General features: G+C 46.7%; 1 protein-coding gene across 1 annotated transcript in view; it reads left to right on the top strand.

Annotated features, from left to right (window-relative positions):
* Nucleotides 1-15,048, top strand: part of MASTL (microtubule associated serine/threonine kinase like) — a 245,522-nt gene that overhangs the window by 190,661 nt on the left and 39,813 nt on the right. Inside the window, exon 9 of the mRNA XM_063921679.1 lies at nt 395-521. Coding sequence (XP_063777749.1) covers nt 395-521 — 127 coding nt within the window. The remainder of the gene's footprint in view (nt 1-394; nt 522-15,048) is intronic.

The raw sequence follows: 15,048 nt of genomic DNA, 5'->3' as shown, positions 1-15,048 counted from the left end.
CCTGTTAGTAGTTATTTTCTGGTGATCCCCAGATCATAACACCCCATGCTAGAGAAAGCCCAGAACTAATTGTAGGGTTTAATATCTAGTCCCGTCTTATTATTGTGGCATCAATAAACAGAGGAGTCCCCTCATTTGATGTGGTAGGTTGTCTACTTTAGAAAATGTTAATCCATGTTAGGCTGCCATATCTACACATTATCAGGTTGGTTTATCAATGAATACTTGAAGGATATTTAAGATTTCTGCTGCAGTCTTCCCTTTTCAACTGCAAACGCAGCCTCTATAGGTTTACATGGAGGCTGCTTTATTGATGAATTTACCAAAATTCCGTGTGTAATGCAGCCTTGTAAATGGGGCAGACAGCGATTTTCAGCTCTTGTATTCTCTTCAGGGTCAGGCAGAGACTCCCTATAGAACCCCAAAGAGCGTGCGGAGGGGAGCGGCACAAATTGAGAAAGAGAAAATTCTCGGAACACCGGACTACTTGGCTCCCGAACTATTACTAGGGAAATCACATGGTGAGTTTGTCAGTCCTCATTGTTTTTGTTAGCACTTTACAAGTGTACTGTAACCTATATCCAACTAGTTTGGTGTAAGATAGGATCTGTCCATTAGAAATCGTCGTAAAAGAATGTGTCTTGTAGGTTACAGTTATAGGTTAAAAAATGGGTTTTGCCAAATGAAAATAATATTGGTCACTGGGATGACTCCTGATGCTTGAACTAAGACTTCTGCTTGAAACAGTCTGATGAAACCTCTGAAACACCCCACTGCTGTTATTTGCCAGACAACAATTGGTGGAGGATTCGGTTTGTTTCCTTGGTTACAGCTGTTGTAAAGGAAGGCACAATATGGCAAAATAATAATCCGTATCACCCATTTAAGGTGTATTTTACTTTCCTTTTTAGTAGTGTTTGTACATTTTGTATACATCATTTACTTTACCCTTTTAACAGGATATATATTGGATGCATCCCCATAACATGTATTTTCTCTACACACAGGATTACTGGCATCTGGTGAGTTAATTATTATCGCTTTGGTAGTGGGATGCTGCAATAAACACCACGCCTTATAAAATCATACCTTTTATATAATGTAAAAGGACCTCATTCTTTCATGACAAGTTTTCATAATACACCAAAATTAAAGTCAATCAATACAGTACTGGAAAGTTTTTGCTGGTTATCCTTTACAAAGTATCCCAAAAACACAGATTTTCTCCCATGTTCTAGAAGTGATGCAATACAATTCACAATTAACCCCGTTTTTTTACGCCTGGAAAAGGTTTACATTTTCGGGCAAAAACACATTATCCGTGATAAGCTCACTGATCTGTGTTTTTGCCGACACAAAAGAGGAGGCTTATATCTTGGATCTTTTTCTTATTGTGCTTGCTTTGGTCAGGTGAAACAAAATCCCCAATGAGTGCCGGCTTTTAGGGCTAATTGAATCTCCGGTGGATCAATTAGCCACAGTAAATTACAGCGGTTGTTTAAATCTCCCCCCCATAGTCTACCAAACTACATTCTTACAGGAGTTGATCTTGTCAAAATAGTGTTTTGTTTTCTTTTTTGGCCATTAGCTATGGAAAACCAGATTAAGTATACAATAAATACAAATACTTTTCTCATAATACTTTTGCTTTAGTTTTCCCATGCAAGGAACAGCCAACCCAGTGGAGATCCCTAGTGATGTCACTGAGATGTCAGATGAGAACGCTATTTGACAGTGTACAGTTTTGATTGCATTTTGTAAAGATTGTGGAACCAGAAGCCAAACAGAGCGACCTCCAATGGTTGTTTGATCACATTTGGGGAATGGTGGGGTCGGAGTATGGCATCTGCACATAAAAAAACAAAACTGAGTCTTTAAACCAAATTTCATAGCGTGGTATAATTTTATTTGTTTGTAATGAGATCATATTTCTTTTTCATCCACTAGGGGTCACTGGACTACTCTTGGGATATGGACGGCCTCCATAGGAACAGGGCACTGAATATTTAAATTTAGAACACTCCACCCCTCCATATCCCAGAGTACCTTAGTGTTTTTTCTGTGCTCAAGTAGCAACAGGCTTGTGTGGCTTAGTCCACAATTATTTTGAATATTTTTATTTTTTTTAGTTAATATTTTTTCTTTTTTCATACACATCCCTTTCCCCCTTCCAAAAGGCCAGGGTCAGGGATAGTGCAAGCTGCTACAAGCAGCTGTGGTGTGTCGGTCCTCACTAAAAGAGCACCCTCACAGCCAGAAAGACATCCTGCAGAAAGGTTGGTCGGTGCTTACAGAGAAGCCCCGTCGGAGCCTCACCACAGGAGTCCAGGTATGTTGGTCGGGGCGATCAGCGCTGTGTGGGGACAATGTTTTCTTTAACACGCTGGCGCACCATACTACTGGCCGCTTGGATCCCTATACAGCCCGCCCGCCGCCGCTCAGAGCGCTTCAAAGGACCGCGCTCCCCACCTCCCACTGTCTGTTTCCAGCGCGTCCCGCTACCCGGCTCCCGCTGGCCGCCCCACACTAACGCTGCCCGCCCCGCATACTGCCTTCGCAATAGAGCATACAGGGGGGGCATTACAGGCTGCTTGGTAATGCCCCCCCCCCCCCTGCACGGGGGGGGGGGGGAAGCAGCGGCACGAGGGGGACAAGCAGCAGCAACAGCAGTATGCTAGGCTGCAGGGATGATATACACAGTATTTTCATACAGGGTCATATATCAGTTTGAAAGATTATAACCTGTACTGTGACTATAAGTTTAAGCATGGCAGCCATTTTAACCAAGCTTCCTTCGTCTTCCTGTTGTGATTCCAGAACGTTCTAGTACTACATCTCTACTCCACCGGAGGCGCAGGGGTGTTAGTGGGAATTTGTGATCACATTTCATAGTACTGGCCACGTGTACTGCACTTGGCCAGATATATATATATAGAGACACCGTAGTACTATTTTACTGAGTCGTGTAGTTGTCTGTCTTTGTATATTGTATTGTCTGTCTCCATAATGAGTAAGGCACCAGCAAAAATTAAAAAGCATCACTGCAAGGTCTGTAGCAGTGTGTTACCGGATAGATCTACCACATGTAAAGTTTGTTTTGTGGATTCAGTTACGAATACAATTTCTGCTCCGGTTTTAAAGCCAGTTTCCTCCCCAGACCCTCCATGGGAAATAAAAATGTAGAAACTTTAACCGAAGTTAAAAAATCGGGCGCAGGTTGGGCTGGTGTTCTAATTGTAGCAGCTGCTATATAACAGGTATAGTCAATCCTATGAACACTATAGACAATAAACAACAAACAAAGATAGCAGCGCTATATGTTAAAAAGATTGAGAAAGCTGCAGGTTCTGCAGCGAAACGCGTCAGATGTTTTGATTTCTGGATCACCTTCATCAACTGGGAGCTACACTTATCATATCCGGATCTTTAGTGGACTTATACGAACTGCGCCAAAAGGAATAGGTGAACAACTTGCCAATTGGTAACACAGCCCTACTACTCAGCATTGAGGACTCCGCACACTGGTGAGGATATAAGAGTGATTTGGTTCTACCCACTAAAAGGGACGCTATCCAGAGAACCCCCTCCTCCAGCGGTAATTATACTGTGGCATTGCAGCCATCAGGACTGTACTAAAAAGTTTACCCAATTCCAATACTATCAACAATTAGTCCACACAAATTAAGAAATACGGATAAGTGTAATTAAGGTAGCTCCATGGTGATTCCGTTCTGCTGTAATTTTATCATTCTCATTTGTTGTTAATTTTATTGATACATTTTATGTATTTTAATAAATCATTGTTCTTTTTCACCATAATCCATTCAGCTCCACGTGTCCCTATCTCCACCACAATTAATGAATGTAATTGCTGAAATCTTTTTAACATATAGCGCTGCTATCTTTGTTTGTTGTTTATCCTCCATGGGAAATGCTAGCCAACGTACTGGCTGGGTTGCAATCCGAATTGACCGCCGCTCGACAAGATCAGGAAGCGGAAAGATCTGAGTCTAGGGTGTGACCGCCAGAACTACCGGAGGCGTCTCAGCCTTGCGAAAGGTCCAAATCCATTTTGGGGTGACGGGATAAATTTCAAATATTTTATGATTTACCTGTTTCGCCTATGTTGCATTCTGACGATTCCATGCCAGACCTCACGGCACAAGATGAGGGTGAGGAGGGCGAAGTGGAGTCAGATGGTGATGATTTTAAAAGCTCAGGCATTGATAATCTCATCAGAGCGGTGCGTCAGTCTCTGAAGTTTACAGAAACTGAGGAGCCTCTGACAAATGATGAAGTCGTATTTCCTAAACGACAGAGAACTCCAATGTGTTTTCCTGTTTCGGAGTCTCTTAATAAGATGTTAGTAGAAACACGACAGAATCCAGATAAACGGTTTTCTATACCTCGCAGATTTAAGTCTAGTTACCCGTTTCCAGACTCTGTGACATGTACATGGGAGAATCCACCAATGGTTGATTCGTCGGTGTCGAAACTTACAAAGAAATTAACCATACCAGTGCCAACTGCTACTACGCTTAAAGACCCTTCAGACCGCAAAATAGAAACTATGCTAATGTCCATGTATATAGCAGCAGGAGTGCTGCTGAGACCTGGGTTGGTTGGCATCTGGGTCACTAAGGCGCTCATAGTATGGATAACAGAACTCAAGTCTGCCCTACATGACGATCACCTTATACTTCTTGCTGATCAAATGTGTGAGGCTGCGGAGTATCTATGTACAGCTTCTACTGACGTCTGTCAGCTCACTTCTCGCATTTCATCGTCGCTGGTTACAGTACGACGAGCTCTCTGGCTGCGTTCTTGGCAAGCGGAGGCAGAGGTCAAAAGAGGTATAGAGGCATTACCTTACGGTGGCGAGAAGTTGTTTGGTCCTGAATTGGACAAATGGATTTCTGAGGCCACGGGAGGAAAGTCGGTTTTCTTACCATTGCCTCCAACGGTACCAAGACGGAGATACTCTGGACCTGTGTTCAAATCCTTTAGACCTCAGTCCTTTCGCGGACGTGGCAGAGGAACAGCCACGCCTGGTAGACAGGTTCGAGGACGTGGTTTCCAACAAACCAACACAAGTCGTCAGGACGCTAAGGTCACCGACAAGCCAGTGGCATGACGGGCTACCAGCCCATCTCGGTTCTCCGATTGTGGGAGCACGCCTTCAGACGTTCCATTTGGCGTGGTTCCAGACATCCGCGGATGGGTGGATCCGCAATTTAGTGTTAAGAGGTTACAAAATAGAGTTCGACTGTCTTCCGCCACTGCGGTTTTTCAAGACAGGACTACCTCTCTCGGACGACAAGAGGGCGGTTCTGCAAATTGCCATTCAGTCCCTACTGGATTCAGCAGTTTTGATTACGGTCCCTGTACAACAACAGGGTCAGGGTTATTATTCCAGTCTGTTTGTGGTACCGAAGCCGGATGGCTCAGTCAGGCCAATATTGAACTTAAAGGGTCTCAATCGGTACGTCACTTACTACAGATTCAAGATGGAATCTCTGCGCTCAGTAATTGCAGGTTTAGAGCCAAAGGAATTCATGATTGCGCTAGATCTCAAGGATGCGTACTTACACATTCCGATTTGGCAACCTCATCAGAGGTTCTTGCGGTTTGCAATACGCCAGAACCATTACCAGTTTCAGGCTCTACCGTTTGGCCTTTCGTCAGCGCCTCGGGTATTCACCAAAGTGATGTCTGTGATGATAGATCATCTCAGATCCCTGGGAGTGACAATAGTTCTGTACTTAGACGATCTGCTCTTCAAAGCCCCGTCTCAACAGATGCTTCTCCAACATGCGCTGCTAACGTACAATGTACTGGTTCACCACAGTTGGATTGTCAACTTCAAGAAATCACATCTATTTCCGTCTCAACGACTTCAATTCCTTGTATGATTCTCGATACGGTAAATCAAAGAATTTACCTACCACAACAGAAAGTACAGATTATTCGCCATCTGGTACAATTAGTGCTCAAGCCACGCACAGTCTCGGTACATTTGTGCATTCACCTCTTAGGAACAATGGTGGCGGCTTTCGAAGCGCTTCAGTTCGGAAGATTTCACTCACGTCCATTTCAACTGGATGTGCTCACACAGTGGTCGGGCTCGCATCTGCAGATTCACCACAGGGTGAGGTTGTCGCCAAGGGCAAGGGTGTCTCTACTCTGTTGGCTCAAGGTACACAATTTAACTGCAGGGAAACTGTTCGGCGGCTGGAATTGGATAATTCTAACGACAGATGCGAGTCTCAGAGGTTGGGGAGCTGTAGTTCAAAATTGTCAGCTCCAGGGTCTCTGGGCGGATCACGAAAGATTGCGGTCTATAAATGTCCTGGAACTCCGCGCAATTTACAATGCGCTACGACAAGCAGTACACATGCTTCGGTCTCAGACTGTCCAAGTGCAGTCAGACAACGCGACGACAGTCGCATACATCAACAAACAAGGAGGAACGAAAAGCCGCATGGCAATGCGGGAAGTAGCTCGAATCCTCAATTGGGCAGAATACCACCAGGTGATATTGTCGGCAGTGTTCATTCCGGGAGTGGACAACTGGGAGGCGGATTATCTCGGCTGTCGGGATTTTCATCCAGGAGAATGGGCATTAAATCCAGAAGTGTTTCACATGTTGGTCCAGAGGTGGGGTTACCCTCAAGTGGACCTGATGGCGTCTCGCCACAATCACCAAACGCTCCAGTATGTGTCCAGAACGAGAGATCCAAAGGCAGTGGCGGTGGATGCTCTCACAATCGCTTGGCCGTACAGCCTAGTGTATCTGTTTCCACCGTTTCCGTTGCTCCCTCTGGTGCTAAAACGGATAAAAAGAGAGTCTGTCACAGTCCTACTAGTGGCGCCTCATTGGCCTCAGAGAGCTTGGTTCTCGGATCTCCGCGGACTACTCGCAGACGATCCTTGGCCGCTCCCACTACGTCCGGACTTGTTACAACAGGGTCCGTTCCTTTACCCCGATTTAGCGCGGCTGCGTTTGACGGGGTGGTTATTGAGACCGCACTCTTAAGAAGAGAGGGCATTCCAGAATCGGTTATACCAACCATGTTACGCGCTAGGAAGCCAGTTACGGCAGCTCATTATTACAGAATTTGGGGTGCCTATATAGGTTGGTGTGAAGCTCTGAAGTTTCCGACATCATCTTTCAAGTTATCCCGTCTTTTGTTATTTCTACAGACAAGGTTAGATGGAGGACTGCGTTTATCTACACTAAAGGTGCAGGTATCTGCGTTGTCAATTTATTTTCAAAGACGATTGGCTCTATTGCCGTCGGTACACACTTTTCTGCAAGGTGTCCTTAGAGTACAGCCTCCATTCATTCCACCTACTGCGCCATGGGACTTGAATCTGGTTTTAGATTTCTTACAGTCTTCATATTTTGAACCCTTACAGCAAGTGGATATTAAGTTTCTCACTTGGGAAATCAATGTTTCTTCTAGCCTTAGCTTCGGCAAGGCGTGTTTCAGATTTGGGTGCCTTGTCATGCAAGCCACCGTATTTGGTGTTTCATGATGACAGAGCGGAACTTCGGACGAATCCCGCTTTCTTACCAAAGGTAGTGTCATCTTTTCACATCAATCAACCAATAGTAGTTCCTGTGTTAACAGGACATTCTGGAACTCTGGATGTGGTACGCTCATTACGCGTTTATGTATCCCGAACGTCTACAGTTCGTAAGACGGATACGTTGTTTGTTCTCTATGATGCTGCCAAGATGGGTTGGCCAGCGTCTAAGCAGACCTTATCCAGATGGATAAAACGGACTATACGTCAGGCTTACCTTCATGCTAGGTTACAGCCGCCTACATCAGTAACAGCTCATTCCACCCACACGTTCTGTGGGAACTTCATGGGCAGCTGGTCATGGAGCTTCCACGACGCAGCTTTGTCGTGCGGCTACATGGTCATCAGTGCACACGTTTGAGCGCTTTTACAAGTTTTATACGTTTGCGGCATCAGCATCTAGCTTTGGCCGCCTAGTGTTACAGGTGCCAAACAGCTCTCCCGCCCAAGGGGGAAGCTTTGGTACGTCCCAAGAGTACTCCAGTGACCCCTAGTGGATGAAAAAGAAAATAGGATTTTGGTACTTACCAGGTAAATCCTTTTCTTTGAATCCATAGTGGGCACTGGACGCCCACCCAGAGCAGTTTTACCTGGTTTCTGGTAAGTTCAGGGGATCTTATGGTAACACACTCTCACCGACTGGTTCAAATTAGCAAGTGCTGGTTATGGTGTCAACTGTTTAGTTGTCAGTAACGTTATGTGTCAACTTCATTGTTGTCCGTTATGTTCTATGTAATACTCCATTGTCAACCTCTCTATAGCTGCTCCTGTTCGCCTCAGTAAAAAACACTGAGGTACTCTGGGATATGGAGGGGTGGAGTGTTCTAAATTTAAATATTCAGTGCCCTGTTCCTATGGAGGCCGTCCATATCCCAAGAGTACTCCAGTGCCCCCTATGGATTCAAACAAAAAGATTTACCTGGTAAGTACCAAAATCCTATTTTTTACCCCATAACTATGCATAGTGCCCACTGAGAGATGCTTCCAGTTATCCGGTAGTCGGGAACCATAGATAATGGTTCTTAGCCACTTCACTAGAACCTGAGGCTGTCTATGATTAGGGTCCACTCAGCGCAACGCCTTGCTCTACTTTGATGTAATTGTACTGACAGAGGACAAGAAGGGGTTAAACAGATGTTACATAAAACTCCTATTCTGGAAAGAATGAATTGTGAATTATAGTGTCTCCTAGATTTCCGCTGCACCTTACCACTACCATGCCCCTTGAAGCTTCTTCAGTGGTTTACCAACACTTTCCTAATACATCCTATCAGATTCTCTTCAGTCAGGCTGTTTTTCTTAACACTGCAGAGACTGCACTGACAAAGCTGGACATAATATGACCAGTGCTAAGGGGGGTATCCAATTAGGCACAATAAAACATTGGGTGTGAAAAACGTTGGTTTTTCGGGATTCTTCCCTGTGTTTCACCATTATTTTTTACAGACTATCCAATTGCCCATAACAAAAAATAAATTAAAATTTCACAAAAACACAGGTTCAGTGAAATGTGTGTTTATTTGGCTGCAGCGCCGAAAACGGAGCAGCTTTCAGGGGATTTTTAAAATCCCTGATAAGCCATGGCTTGCTCTGGCCCTCCTCCTCAATCTAAAGACCACTATTCCTCCTGGGTCTCTGCTACATTTGACGCTTCTGACCACTGACTTGCCATACCGGCGATACATTCCCTAGGAAATCAGAACACAGTCCTATCTTGTTTCTCATCCGACTGCTCAGACTGCTTCTTCTGAGTTAATGTATCTGAATCCACTTCTGCAGCTTTTTCTATGAGTTGGAGTATGGCAAGGCTCAGTCCTAGGCCCTCTCCTTTTTCTGCAGAACTTCTCTTGCATTGCGGAATTACCTCTCTGCTCATGATAAGCAATTATTTTTCTCTAGCATCCATAAGGGATATTGGGGAGTCCTAGAACGATCGGGTATAACCGAGGTCCAAAGCAGCCGGTGCACTTTAAATTTCTTCACTGGGTGTGCTGGCTCCTCCCCTCTGTGCCCACTACCACAGGCAGTATAGAAAAAGTGCCCTCAGGAGAGGATGCACATCTCTGCAGCTCCAGAGAGTTTTCTTCGATTTCTTTTCAGTCTTTATTATTTTCGGTATGCTGTATGGGCAGCAGCATACCTGCACCGTGGGAGGTTAGGGAGGGGATGGTCACCAGCCTTGCAAAGTCAGAGAAGCTGGCGCAATCGCAGCACGCCACACACCCCTAACAATAGCCTGAAGGTGACGACAGTGGTGAGTACAAACCGGGGTTCAACGTGCGTCTGACACGTAGGGGAGGCATACGGGACCCTCCTGGGGGGGACCCGCTATAGCCCCCTGTGTACACTGGCTAGCGGTGGCTTAAACTAGCACTTGTGTGATGTTTATAAGCTATTTGGGAGACATTGCCAGTAGAAAAAACACTGTAGCTCTGTCGCCATTGGAGGGCGGGGGGCAGAGCTACCCCAGAGCGGGACCAGCGGAATTTTGGTGCCTTCCTCTACTTACAGCAGCAGCAGGCACACACAGCTCCTCCTGACACTCAGAAAACGCTACAGGGTGTAGCAAAGGGAGAGAGCCGCTATTGTACATTATCCGTGTCCTATAAAGGACAGTAATCATAGATTTTTCACTATGCTATAACTGCTTACAACCTCACTGGGGCTGTGTAGCTGGGGTGTGCTGGTCTCCTCTCTCTATCTCCCGATCACATACAGTAAGGGCAGGCTTGCTAAGTTACTACTTGTCTGTGTGTATGTAATTGTGCTTTACTGTGAAAATTGGTAAACACAAACTATGCAGTGTATGCCACACCAGATTCTCTCCCTTATCATCTGATTCTGTATCCTGTGAACAATGCAGCCAATCTTCACAGCTCAGTGAGGGGGTCAAGAGTTTTAATGGCACCTAGCCAGGAAGGCTATAATGTCTGATATGTCATCACAACTCACTGCTAATGCTCAAAGAACTCGGCTACTGCAGCAGGCTGTTGCAGTCCTAGCTACCAGGGCAGATGTTACACAGCCCCCCCTCTCCTCTCTAACTCAGGACCACAAAAGTGTGGTTTGCCTGCTCTACTCTCTGATTCAGATGAAGATGTACAGGAGGCTGTGTTAAAACTCCCTCTAGAGGATGCTGCGTCACAGCAGTCCTTTTTCTTTACTCATAACAAGCATAATGTCACTTTCCCTGATTCTGCAGAGTTAGATGACCTGTTTAAGTTAGCCTGGAAAAATCCAGACAAAAAATACCAAGTGTCAAAAAGATTTTTGCACACTTTCCCATTTGCTTCTGAAGGTAGGAAATTCTGGGAAGAACCCTCGGGGGTTGACATATCAGTCTCTCGACTGTCTAAAAAGGCGGTGCTGCCTGCCCCGGTCTCCTTTACCATAAAGGACCCTGCGGACAAAAAAAAATATAGACTACACTAAAGTCTATCTACACAGCAGCAGATGTATCGCAAAGGCCGGTAATAGCAGGTTGCTGGATGACCCATGTCATTCCCACGTGGGCTTCTCAAATTCAGGAGGGCTTCTCCGAGGATATGCCTCTGGTCACTACGGTGACTCTTCTGAAGCACATTCAGGACACTGCATGCATCCTGTGTGACTCGCTCAAGGAGATGGGCAATATTAATGCTAGGACCTCTGCCATGGCAGTGTCTGCGCGCAGGGCCTTGTGGTTGCGTCAATAGATAGCGGACGCAGAGTCCAAGCGCAGTGTAGAATCTCCCCTTTTCTGGGGAATGGCTCTTTGGAGTTCAGTTGGATACGTGGATTTCTAAGCTTACTGCGGGGAAATCCACGTTTCTCCCCTCTGGGGCCCTGCCGGCTAGGCGTTCCTACCCGGGGCCGTCTGTTCAGTCCTTTCAGTCGAACAGATTTCGATCTAGGGCCAGAGGTGCCTCCAATGCAGCTAGAGGCACCAGAGGTAAGACTAAAAGACCTACAAACACCGGTTCTCAGGAACAGAGCACCAGTTCTGCTTCCACTAAGTCCTCAGCATGACTGTGCCCACCCACCCCGAGGGGATCACGAGGTGGGAGCCCGACTGCGTCACTTCAGCTGCGTCTGGGAGAGTTCCTGCCAGGATACCTGGGTCAAGGACCTCATTTCTCATGGCTACAAGCTGGAGTTCGACTGTGCTCCTCCCCAACGGTTTTTCAAATCAAGCTTACGAGCTTTGAAAGATACGCAAGTTACGTTGCAATAGGCCATCCAAAAGTTGGTCCAGTCCCACATCCTTGTTGCAGTACCAATACAACAATGAGAAAAGAGTTATTACTCCAACCTGTTTGTGGTACCAAAGCCTTATGGTTCGGTAAGGTCCATTTTGAATCCAAAGTCCTTGAACCCTTACCTAAAGGTTTTCAAGTTCAAGATGGAATCCTTGCGAGCAGTGATTGCGGGCCTGGAAGAACAGGAATTCATGGTCTCGCTGGATATCAAAGACGCCTATCTCCATATTACAATTTGGTCACCTCATCAGGCTTATCTGAGGTTTGCCCTATGGGACGATCACTACCAGTTCCAGGCACTACCCTTCGGCCTGTCCACAGCTCCGAGGGTGTTCACAAAGGTAATGGCGGAGATGATGTTCCAGTTCCGGGTCCAGGGGATCAATGTGTGGTCCCTTTTTATTGCTCCATATCGACCACACTATCCAACTTCTGTCATACCATGGGTGTATTCTCCATTTTCAGAAGTCCCACCTGGAGCCAACTCAGCGGCTCCTGTTCTTGGGGATGTTACTGGATACTGTGGCCCAGAAGGTGTTCTCTCCCCCCCCCCCCCCCCCCCAGAGGACAAGGCGAGAACACTTCAGGAGGGCTCCGGTATGAATGGTCGACCATGTTATGGTCGACAGTCATTAGGTCGACCACTATTGGTCGACATTGACATGGTCGACATGGACACATGGTCGACACATGAAAAGGTCGACATGAGTTATTTTTTTATTTTTTTGGTGTCATTTTTTGCGTAATGTGACTGGGAACCCCAATTAGTGCACCACGTCCCCTCGCATGGCTCGCTTCGCTCGCCATGCTTCGGGAATGGTGCCTTCGCTACGCTACCGCTTCGCTCGGCACAGATTACGATCCACGTGGACTACGATTGGAACGGTAAAGTATGGAAAAGTTCCCCAAAAGAAAAAAAAGTTAAAAAACTCATGTCGATCTTTTCATGTGTCGACCTTCCACGTGTCGACCATTTTCATGTGTCGACCATGTGTCCATGTCGACCATGTCAATGTCGACCAATAGTGGTCGATCTAATGATTGTCGACCATAACATGGTTGACCATCTGAACGGATACCCTTCAGGAGATAGTCCGCATGGTTCTCCGACCTGCTCGAATATCCATCTATCTATCCATCCATCCATCTTTGCATAAGATTGTTGGGGAAGATGGTTTCCTCATAGAAGGCGATCCAATATGGGAGTTTCCATGCTAGAACATTTCAATTGGATCTCCTGAGCAAGTGGTCCGAATCGCACCTTCAGATGCACCGGATGATACGGCTGTCACCTCAGGCCAGGATTTCCCTCCTATGGTGGCTGCAGCCTTCCAATCTCCTGGAAGGCCGGAGTTTCAGGATTCAGGATTGGATCCTCACGATTGATGCGAGTCTGAGAGGATGAGGAGCTGTCACCCAGGGGGCTCAGTTCCAGGGCAGGTGGTCAGCCCACGGAGCCCTCCTTCCGATCAACATTCTTGAACTTCGGGCTATCTACAATGTTCTGATTCAGCCCTCTCCTCTACTCAGGGATCACGCGATCCAGGTACAGTCGGACACGCCACAGCAGTGGCGTACATTGATCGGCAAGGACGAACAAAAAGTAGGGATTGCCTGCGAGAGGTGTCAAATACTCCTCTGGGCAGACAGAAATGCAAGAGCAATGTCAGCAATCTTCATTCCGGGAGTGGACAACTGGGAAGCGGACTTCCTGAGTCATCACGATCTCCACCCGGGAGAGTGGGGGCTCCAACATCGGGTGTTTCAGCAGATCAGCGACTGGTGGGGCTTCCCACAAATAGACATGATGGCTTCTTGACACAACAAGAAGCTTCTTTGGTATTGCTCCCGAACCAGGGACCCTTAGGCGAGGGTAATGGATGCACTGACGTCGCCTTGGCCTTACCGGCTGGTCTACTTGTTTCCTCCGATTTTGTTGCTCCCAAGGGTGCTAAAGCTAATCCGTAATCAATTCTGATTGCCCCGGATTGGCCTTGGAGGGGGTGGTACGCAAATATTCTGGACATGTCCATCGAAGACCCTTGTCCTCTACCACTCAGAAGAGATTCTCAACATGGACGTTTTGTCTACCCGGATTTACGGTGACTTCGTTTGACGGCATGGAGGTTGAGCGGAACATCCTAGCTCATAAGGTCTTTTCCAGAAAGATCATTGCTACTATGGTTCAGGCCAGGAAACCTGTGACGTCAAAACACTATCATCATATCTGGAGAAGATATGTCTCTCTTGGTGCGAGGATCGCACGTACCCGCCTGTGGAGTTCTACTTGGGATGTTTCCTACAGGCTGGTGTGGACAAGGGCTTACATCTGGGTTCCATTAATGTCCAGATTTCAGCGCTCTCCATCTTCTTCCAGAAGAAATTGGCAGTGTTGCCAGAAGTTCAGACCTTTTTGCAAGGTGTACTTCATATACAACCTCCTTTTGTACCGCCCACAGCACCCTGGTATTTGAATGTTGTATTGAAGTTTCTACAGTCCTCCTGGTTTGAACCACTCCTGACGGTAGAAGACAAGTACCTCACATGGAAGACTGTGATGTTACTGGCCCTGGCTTCTGCTAGGCGTGTCTCGGAATTGGGCGCCTTATCTTGTAAAAGTCCCTACTTGGTCTTTTATGAGGACAGAGTGGAGCTCAGGACTAGGCAGCAGTTTCTGCTGAAGGTCTTCTCTGCGTTCCACTTGAATCAACCTATTGTGGTTCCGTCAGGTTCTGGCACTTCTGCTCCTCCGGAGGCATTGGATGCTGTGCGAGCCTTGAAGATCTATGTCAAGAGAATGGCTCAGATCAGAAAGATGGATTCCTTGTTTGTGCTATATGATGCGCAGAAAAAGGGGTTGCCCTGCTTCTAAGCAGTCCATTGGCTTTGGCTTACTGTCCAACAGGCCTATGTGTCGGCAGACCTGTTCCGGAGACTCTGAAGGCCCATTCTATAAGATCGGTGGGGTCTTCCTGGGCAGCTGCCCGTGGAGTCTCGGCCTTGCAACTATGCCAAGCTGCTACCGGGTCGGGGAAGTGAAGTTCTACAGGTTTGGTACCCTGGCCAAAGAGGATACCCAGTTTGGGCAACCGGTGCTGCAATAGTCTCCGCACGTTCCCGCACGTTCTGGAAGCTTTGGGATGTCCCCATTGTACTAAGTCTCCCCAATATCCCTTATGGATCGTAAAGAAAATAGGATTTTAATTACCTACCAGTAAAT

The sequence above is a fragment of the Pseudophryne corroboree genome, chromosome 5 (genome assembly GCF_028390025.1).
Source record: "Pseudophryne corroboree isolate aPseCor3 chromosome 5, aPseCor3.hap2, whole genome shotgun sequence".
NCBI lineage: Eukaryota > Metazoa > Chordata > Amphibia > Anura > Myobatrachidae > Pseudophryne > Pseudophryne corroboree.
The sequence above is the reverse complement of the archived record's forward strand: the minus strand, read 5'-3'. Positions and strand labels throughout refer to the sequence as shown.